Source organism: Penaeus monodon, chromosome 40 (genome assembly GCF_015228065.2).
Source record: "Penaeus monodon isolate SGIC_2016 chromosome 40, NSTDA_Pmon_1, whole genome shotgun sequence".
NCBI lineage: Eukaryota > Metazoa > Arthropoda > Malacostraca > Decapoda > Penaeidae > Penaeus > Penaeus monodon.
The window spans coordinates 16,166,691-16,176,690 of record NC_051425.1 but is presented as its reverse complement, the minus strand read 5'-3'; the positions used below and the strand labels follow the sequence as shown (position 1 = coordinate 16,176,690).

General features: G+C 36.2%; 1 protein-coding gene across 2 annotated transcripts in view; it reads right to left on the bottom strand.

Annotated features, from left to right (window-relative positions):
• Positions 1-3,429: 3,429 nt before the first annotated feature.
• LOC119598112 (zinc finger protein 84-like) overlaps positions 3,430-10,000 on the bottom strand; it is a 12,261-nt gene continuing 5,690 nt past the window's right edge. For both annotated transcript variants that reach the window (XM_037947734.1, XM_037947733.1), the window contains 7 exons: positions 9,958-10,000; positions 9,359-9,510; positions 8,491-8,560; positions 8,189-8,274; positions 7,022-7,151; positions 5,182-5,336; positions 3,430-4,387 (listed from right to left, as the gene is read on the bottom strand). The exon at positions 9,958-10,000 is cut by the window's right edge and continues 35 nt beyond it. In XM_037947734.1, the coding sequence (XP_037803662.1) occupies positions 3,612-4,387; positions 5,182-5,336; positions 7,022-7,151; positions 8,189-8,274; positions 8,491-8,560; positions 9,359-9,510; positions 9,958-10,000 (1,412 nt within the window). In that variant the 3' untranslated portion in view covers positions 3,430-3,611. The remainder of the gene's footprint in view (positions 4,388-5,181; positions 5,337-7,021; positions 7,152-8,188; positions 8,275-8,490; positions 8,561-9,358; positions 9,511-9,957) is intronic.

Genomic DNA, 10,000 nt, shown 5'->3' with positions numbered 1-10,000 from the left:
TTTGCCCCCAAAGCTCACAATATCACTATATTTTGAATATGCCACTAATGATGCAGCAGAAAATTTTCAGTAGATAATTATGATACGTGTTAATCAGTGCTCAGCCTGTGGAAAATAAAGTTTATGCTGTCTGCACATTTCTACTAAACTTTATTTCATATCCTCCTTGAGGTGGTGGTGGAAGTAACACAGTCTCATCCAGAATGATAATTATTCACTGACACTTTCCAGTGATGCTTTTCAATACACCATGTCAATTTGCAGCAGTCATCAAGATAAGATTGCAGAGGTTACTGATGCATTTGTGCCACTCTTGATTCATGAGGTAACTACATAACATGAAATGTAGGGTATACCGTTCAGGTACAGAGAAAAATTGGCTTATTTATCACATGTTTATTGCAAAGGTACAAGGTAAACTGACCAAGTATAAACAGTACCCATTCATCATACTTAAACTGTCTGAACAGCTGTGAAAAACAAGTGAACTGAAAGCACATATTTAATGTAAGTGTAGATAAACTGCATAATGTTTTTGTACAATAATATATCTAAAAAAAAAAAATCATACACTGGAATAATGATCTTATTTCTTAACCAGTAACTATGGGAACTCCAGTGCCATAAAGAACAATGCAACAATATATGGACTCGACTCATCATCTTTGTTTAACATCCATTTTCCAAGCTAACATAGGTTGGATGAGGGTTTTTAATGACTTCCCAAGCATCATGGTCTTGCAGTCTATCCCCAATTCACACAAGTCCCCTTAAATTATTTGTTGCCAGGTCTTGTTTGGCCTTCTCTTTACCACTGGTACTTGGTAACATTAAGTTTCTATACTTACTGGTCCAGTTTTCTGTGTCCATTCTCTCCTCTTGGCCAAACCACCTGAGATGCATTTGTTGCATGATATTGGAGATACTTTCAATGCCAAGGCTATCTCTTAGTTCCTCTGAAGATTTTCTTTCATGAAGGATTACACCACAGATCCATCTACCCAGTTGCATTTCTTTTCTTGCAAGCCATAAGGCATGACACTTCTGACACAAGCTGCATAGAGACTCCCTTTCTTCTTGTGTGAAAACACCTGTGATGTAAAAAGGGGCAAGAGCTCCCTAAATTTTGCCAAGCCTGTTCTTACATGCATTACTGAGTTTGTCTCGGCTCCACCGATGGCACTCAACATATCACCTAGGTAGTAGAACTGATCACCCCTACTTTGCCTCAGCAAATTTTGCATGGCCTTTTCTTCTCCTTTTCTTTCTTTCTCTTCTTCATCCCCTTCTGTCCACGTATCCTAATCTTTAACTCATTTTTACCCTTTTTACCACAAGACTTTATCATAATGATATACTTGGACGACTTTGCCCCCAGGTTCCACCCTATTGCTGTATTTTAAATACGATGCTAATGACCTTAGATGTTGATGCAGAAAAAAAAAAAATCCTAAACATAATTCTTGCCCATAGGAAGAAGTCTCTCTAGTAATTGTACTTTAAAAAATCTGGATAGGTCTCCAGACATTTTATTTATGTTACACCAAAAATTATGTGCAACTGACTCTGGCTATAAGGGCACTAAGAACAAACATGGATATTTGGGTAATGATGAACATTATATTGTTAACCCTCATTCACTGAATATATCACATTTCCTTCATCTCTATACACTCGAGAGGTTATAAAGAATCTGCAGTGTGAGTACTTACATTATCTTTCATATTGTCTTTAGTCCTGCAAGATATATATATATTTAGCATGGAGAGAGCTGTTAATGACAGGCAGTCTCTCATCTCAGAATATGTATTATGAACCTAAAGTATTCCTTAATGCATAATATCATTGCATTGCAATGATTTAAAAGTAAACATACTTACAGTTCAGATCAGTGAGATTCAGGAGGGCTAGTTTCACCCTGTCCCTGTTAACTGGTCCTCTTTATGCAATTACACATTTAGTGGTAATGCATGTAATCATACTTTAGTTTCTCATATAGCATTCGGTGTTTGATTCAGTTGCTGTATGATGTAATTGTGATTCACTCTTCCTTTTCTTGAACTGTAAATACTGCTAATGAATTTCTGATGCTAACTACCCTCATGATGAAAGTAACAACTTGATGTCTCATAACTATACTGGACAAATATGTATATTTGTGGTGTAGTTGGTAGGATGCTTAGACTAACCAAAACAAAAGTAAAATGATAAATGGTACATCCAGCACACAATATCCAAATTTGTCATTATATTTCACAACTAATTAAAATGTTGAATCCTGTAAGTGTCTAATATCTGTTTGCTTAATTATTTCTTGCATTTGGGGTTTGGAATTTCAGTTATATATTAACTTTTTCCTTCCTCAAGGTATTTGTTTAAAGCATTTTTCCTGACTTTCTCCAGGTATTTTCCACCTTTAAACCAGTCAAAATGATATGTTGTCTGTTGGTGTATCCTTATCTCACTTTTATTTGCCACTTACCAGGAAATCTAAATCCTTTATAGCTGTATATTCAACTTTTATTTACCCCTATTAAGAAATCTGGGTCTTAGGTAGATCTATACTCCTCTTATTTTAACTGCTGTTGAGCTGTGGGTCAAGATAATACATTTTTAATAATCTCAAAGCAGTTTTTGAAATCTTACCTATACATTTCCAAAGCATCTGACATAACTGTACATTTCTGTTTACTGTAACTATTTTTATAATTTTTTTTCATTTCACATCAATGTCCCTGTCAATACTGCAAAAGGTAAATGAATAAATACTGATAAATGAGCTGAAGAAACCTTTGGTCATTGAAAGCCCTGTTTTTGGTTGTCTGTAACTGATAATATTTTTCTCTTTGGTGAAGCAGGCTCTGAATTTCTCAATACCTTCCATGTGGAGTTTAACACGAAACCAAGATCTACTTCTAAATTGATATGGAATCATTAATTCTGCGTGAAAAGGAAAACTGATTTGTTACTCTTCAGTACCAGTATTCAGTTTCAGTTTGAAACAGTTATAAATGGCTTCTGGGATCAATATTAAGTACAAGAAGCTTATTAGAAAAGGATTTGGATAAAAGCTTCATTTCTAACAGATGCTGTGAGTATATTCACACTGTGTAAAATAAGTAACATTAAGATATATTCCCTAGAAAACTTGATTAATCAATAATTGTGATGTAAAGTTGGTTTGTACATTAGTGTGTAAGGAGACTCTCTTGTATAGATACTGGAAATTAATTTATAATATTAAAACAGGAGGAAAATGATCAACTTCATCCTGGTCAAGGGTCAGTTATAATGCTTTCAAAATCAATAACTTACGTGTAACAATAGTTTGCTCTATGTACTAAGTTTTTGGTATAATATGCAAGATTATTGGTTATGTACATAATATTTTCATATATCTAAAAAGTTTGGATTGAATAAAAGACTTCATCATTTTGTCAATTTATACATAAAAAAAGAATCTTAAAAAAATAAAAATGTAAAAAAAATAACAACAAAATAAATACTGAAAGATATATAAATATAACAACCACAGTACATATATACATATTAGAACAGTTTGTCAACAATAAAGACATACTCAAACAAGTTTACAAACTAGCAATCACAATTTATCCAATAATAATAGAAACCTCTGACCCACTCTCTGGGAAATTGATCTGTAGTGTCACATTTTCCTCCACGCCGGCATTACTGATAGAGGGAATATTGATTAAAGTTGGCTGTGAATTGTCCCCATCCACCGTTACCAAAGTATAGATTGTGGAGTCCATTCCTGGGCTGTCCTGGGCATCCTGTGGCAACTGTGAGCAAGTGTCGAGATTGACGCACTCTCTAATGATGTTGTCTTCAGCCATCACAGCAAAGGCTTGGGAGAGAACGTCAGCCTCATGCTTGCCTGAGAGGGCTGGGACTCCTTCTAGCATAGTACTATTTTCATAAGCATCTGGTGAATTTGGTTGTTCGAGAATTTCACTAGCTGGGTGTGACGTCTTGTGAGCCTGGGGATGCAACTCTCTGAAGCTTGTGCTCGGGACTGCTTCGTTGATAGGCACATGTGCTATTAAATGGCCAACTGATGTACTTGTCAAACTGTTGGGAACCAATCCAGCCACAGTAGTTATGTCACTGATGCTGTTGTCCGATATCAGGTGAGTGACCCCAGTCATGTCGCTTAAAGTAGTGTTGGGGACAAAGTTGCTGAGGGCCTCTGCAGCATTTGGGTCCTGAGAATCATTTGTACAGTTCTCAACCGGTTCGTACTCCATGTAGTCATTTGCTTTCTTGAGAACAGTGTAATCAGTGCAGTTTATGTCTGACGATTTGCCCTGAGCCATCTGACTACAAAAATGAGTTTTCTGCTCCCGTCTACTTGTAAAGCTGTCTCCTGGAGGTGGAAATAAATAAAGAATAATAAAAAAGTAACGGAAAATATCAATCAAATTTACTTCATATCAAATATCTGCTTTACAATACAGCAAAAAAACTGCATTAATCCAAGTAAAAAGAAAATCTATATTTTTAAATAATCAAACAGAAACATGTTTAAATAAAACAGCAAGTAGACTGGGAAGATAAATATAGGTAAAATGTAAGTTCTGGGTATAACAAAATATACTAAATAGTTTAAATATAGCATAAAGTTTTAGCATTGCAAATGGAAGCTTTTATGAAGTACACATCAAAGGACTGTACTGTCTGGAAAATCTCTCTCTCTCCCTCTCCCTCTCCCTCTCTCTCTCTCTCTCTCTCTCTCTCTCTCTCTCTCTCTCTCTCTCTCTCTCTCTCTCTCTTTCACACACACACACACACACACACACACACACACACACACACACACACACACACACACACACACACACACACACACACACACACACACACACACCTTTAAAACCCTACCACATTTCAAAGACAAAATCCTCCCATGCATTAAAACCACTTACAAAACCCTACCATACCCCAAAGGAACTGATCTATCAAAACCCTATTGCTCTTAAACCAGCCCTCCCCCCAAAAAAAGTCTAATTCCTCTATCCACCTACTCCCTCTTCTTCTTTTAACGGTAGGTTCATGTCTGAGCCGCCGTGGTCACAGCATGATACTCAATTGCAGTTTTCACGTTGTGATGCTCTTGGAGTGACCTACTCCCTATATATCTATAAATCATCATCAACCTACCACACTTTAGACAAGAGAAGACTCTCTGTGCACTGTGTTGCTGCAAGTGAGTGTTCAGGTTTCCCTTCAGGCCAAATCTCTTTCCGCAGTGGATGCAGGTGTAGTTTCGCTCACCAGTGTGGGTTACCATGTGTCTCTTCAAGCTCTGGCTGTACCTGGAATGGGGAGATATCATGTGTAAGCATAACTGGCACAGTAAATAATTTATATTTATTAATAACAAAAGAAACTGTAGTAATGGTAGTAATAGTACAATAATAAATAATAGTATTCTTCTTCTTTTAACGGTAGGTTCATGTCTGAGCCGCCGTGGTCACAGCATGATACTTAATTATAGTTTTCATGTTATGATGCTCTTGGAGTGAGTACGTGGTAGGGTCCCCAGTTCCTTTCCACGGAGAGTGCCGGTGTTACCTTTTTTTTTTTAAGGTAATCATTCTCTCTATTTTATCCGGGCTTGGGACCAGCAGTGACTTGGGCCGGCTTGGCCACCCAGTGGTTAGGTAGGCATTCGAGGTGAAGTTCCTTGCTCAAGGGAACAAAGCGCCGGCCGGTGACTCGAACCCTCGAACTCAGATTGCCGTCGTGACAGTCTGGAGTCCGACGCTCTAACCATTCGGCCACCGCGGCCCCAATAATAGTATAGTCAATAGTAAATAATAAATAATAAAGGTAAAAAAATGATAATTAATAGTCTGTACATATATACTGTACAGTTTTCCTTTCTATTCTTTTGGCAAAAAGTAATAGGTCAAGTAATATGACAAATATATATGTACTCTATATGTGCATTGTATATAATCATACTTGTATATATATTGTATATACTCATATATATATTGTACATACTCATATATATACTCTACATACTCATACATAAATGAATGTATATCTATCTATCTATCTATCTATCTATCTATCTATCTATCTATTATATACAATCAAGTATATTGTGTACTCCTATACATATTGTACATATTCATATTCATAATATATATATATATATATTATATATATATATTATATATATATATATATATATATATATATATATATATATATATATATATATATATATATATATATATATATATATATATATATATATATAATAATAATAATAATAATAATATTCATCATACACACACACACACACACACACACACACACACACACACACACACACACACACACACACACACACACACACACACACACACACACACACACACACACACACACACACACACACACACACATACCGATGGGGGTGCATGGCTGCACCCACCCTTCACTTCCAGAGATGGGGGTCCCTCATGGCAAGTCTCCAGGCAGGTCCTCTCAGCCTGAGTTGGCAGTCCTGGATTATGCAATTAACAGGTCCCATGCCAGTCTCATGGTGTAGCTGTCGGTTGATCCTGCCAACTGTACCCCATGAACCAGTGAAGGGACTTGTTACAAAGGCATCAAGATGAGACTCTGAGACACTAGACAGTGTCCAGGATTCACTTCTATACAGTAAAACTGGTAGTATCAAGGCCTTCGGGACATGTAGCATAGGAAGTGACATCACCAAATGCTCTAGTTGATTGAGTTCATGGCTCCAATCCATCTTCTTACTTCTTAGTCTGACAGCCCAGAGACTATGCCCCACACACACACACACACACACACACACACACACACACACACACACACACACACACACACACACACACACACACACACACACACACACACACACACACACACACACACACACACACACACACACACACACATTCATGCGCTTTGTGTAAATAATTGTATTCATGAATATATGAACGACAGAAAAACTCACCTAAAGCTCCTGCTACACACAGTGCAAGTGAAAGGCAGAATATTCCAATGGATCAGATAGTGGCGCTTGAGAACGCTCAGGCTCGGGAACTCACGCGAACACTCCTGACATTTGTAAGGAGGCTTGGAAGCTGTAAAGGGAATGAACAGAGGAAAAAGGGTTAGAAGTGGAAAATATTATAAATATTCCAATCATATAAATGATATAATACAAAGCTAGAGTAAGAGTAAGAGTAAGAAGAAGAAGAAGAAGAAGAAGAAGAAGAAGAAGAAGAAAAATAATAATAAGAAAACAAAGGAGACGAAGAAGAAAAAGAAGAAGAAAACAAAGGAGACGAAGAAGAAAAAGAAGAAGAAGAAGAAGAGAAGAAGAAGAAGAAGGAGAAGGACAAAGAAAAAGAAAAAGACAAGAAAAAAAGGAGAGAGAGAAAGAAAAAGGGGGAAAAGGATAATCTCAAAAAATACATCCTAAGGAATGCATACATGTAACTGCCACTAAAACCCCTTAATTACAAAGTTCTAACTAAATTCTTATCTCAGTTATGTAAAACAGTCTAAAAAAATTATCATTTACAGCTATAGTTTTCATTCAATTTACAAGTAAAATACTGCTTTTCATATTACTTAATTGACATCAAATATAATAGGAGAAGAAAGAGAAGGAGGAAAAGAAAGGGAGGAGGAGGAGGAGGAGGAGGAGGAGGAGGAAGAAGAAGAAGAAGAAGAAGAAGAAGAAGAAGAAGAAGAAGAAGAAAAAAAAGAAGAAAAGGAAAAAAAAAAAAAAAGAAAAAGAAAAAAAGGAAAAAGAAAAAGAAGAAGGAGGAGGAGAAGGAGGAGGAGGAGGAGGAGGAGGAGGAGGAGGAGGAGGAGGAGGAGGAGGAGGAGGAGGAGAAGAAGAAGAAGAAGAAGAAGAAGAAGAAGAAGAAGAAAAAGAAGAAGAAGAAGACAAAGAAGAGGAAAAAGAAGAAGAAAAAGAAAAAGATAGAAGAAAAAAAGTGAAAAAATAATACATCACACACACACACACACACACACACACACACACACACACACACACACACACACACACACACACACACACACACACACACACACACACACACACACACACACACTCACACACACACACACACACACACACACACACAAAAAAAAAAAAAATCCTTACCTTGGTGGGTGACCTCATGCATCCTAAGTTTCAGAGTTGTAGGGAAAAGAACACCGCAACTTGGGCACTGGAACCCACCATCCGCCCTAAAAACACAGCAAGAGATACTAAAGTAATGTACATAAAAAAAAAAAAAAAAAAAAAAAAAAATGCATATAAATTTTTCTGGGGGGAAAATACCAACCATAAAGGGTAATACGAGATGAGATGAAATAAGGTAGGGTAAAATAAGGTAAGGTATATCACCCTATTCTACTATTTCTTTCCACCTTCACGCTATCATCAAAAATGAAAATACTCACACAACTTCTCCTCCGTCGTCGTTCTTGCCTGCGGTGCTACTGTGCTTGACTCGTATGTGTTGCATTAAGTCTGCAAAGTAAAAACACCCATTAGCTCTGAATGATGCCTTTCATTCTATTTTCAAGTCTATTTTATATTTCCAGTCACTAAAGAAGGAATGAAGTTCAAGTGAAGTCAGAATAACCATCGGAATCAAACTTAGGGGACTGAGATATGGCTATCTAAAGCATGTAGACACGATCCAAATGAGAAAGAAAGAATTGCACACTATCATAATAGTTTTTATATATTTTTCTAATATTACATTTACTTCAGAATTAACTCATTACTGATGGAGTTGTAATACTGACACATTAACATCACCTCTTGCATTGCAGAATTATTCACTCTCAAACCTTTTCTTTATCTGCCAATAAACCGTACTGCTTGGTCACTGTAGTAATAAGTACCTTCATTTAGATAAAGTAAACACAAGAACCTATTTTACAGGGTTTATAATCTAAATACTGTACTATAAAACTAGAATTCACATTCCATAAGTAACACCTCTATGTACTGCTCCCTTGGTATGCCTCGTATAAGATATAGAGTATGTAGCTACTGTATCCATCATCAGACAAAATATACAGCATATCTTTCCAAGTCAAAAACTATAACACAGCCTATTGATCAAAGAGGCACAGGTATGATTACAAAGGTATCAATAATCCATTAATATTTCTGGTATCCAATATTCAATCTGAAGAAGAAGAAGACTAAGAAGATGAAGAAGATGAAGAAGACGAAAAGGAAGAAGCAGAAGGAAGAAAGGAAGGAAAGAAAGAAAGAAAAGAACACACACACAAATAAAAAAACAAACCCACCAACCTTGCTTTCTCATATACTTCTTGTTGCAATGTATGCATGAATGAGACTTGTGTGAGTTGTCATGCATCTCCATGTGCAGCTTCAAGTGTGACAGTCGTAAAAATTTTTTGTCGCAGTGCTTACACTGGTGAGTACCGCGTCCGGTGTGTAATCTGAAGGTAATGTTATGATAGGGTTTGATAGGGTTCATGAGGTTACACATAAGTAAATTTGCTTATAATTTAATAGTTAAATACTAAAGGAAATTTCTAAACTTTATGGTATAATATAAAAATTAAAGTGATAAGTATGTAAAAGTCAAATAATAAAGAAAACTTGTATGGTACACAAGAGACGTATGAAAAAATCATCCCAATGTTTGAGAGAGGAATAATAATTCTTTAAATGTGCTGAGGATCAGAGAAGAATCAGGTCATCACTGAATTTCTAATATTACAGCAGTTATTGTGATAAGAATTTTCTTCACTTGACCATTAAAATCACTAGGGGGAAAAGAAAAGAAAAGTACTATACATCATGTCACATATGAAAAATATTTTAAACTGCATATCAAATGAACTGAACTAGATAGTCAAAATTATCTTAAACTTACTACATACCTCATGTGGTCAACCAGGTATCGCTGCAAACGGAAAGTTTTGT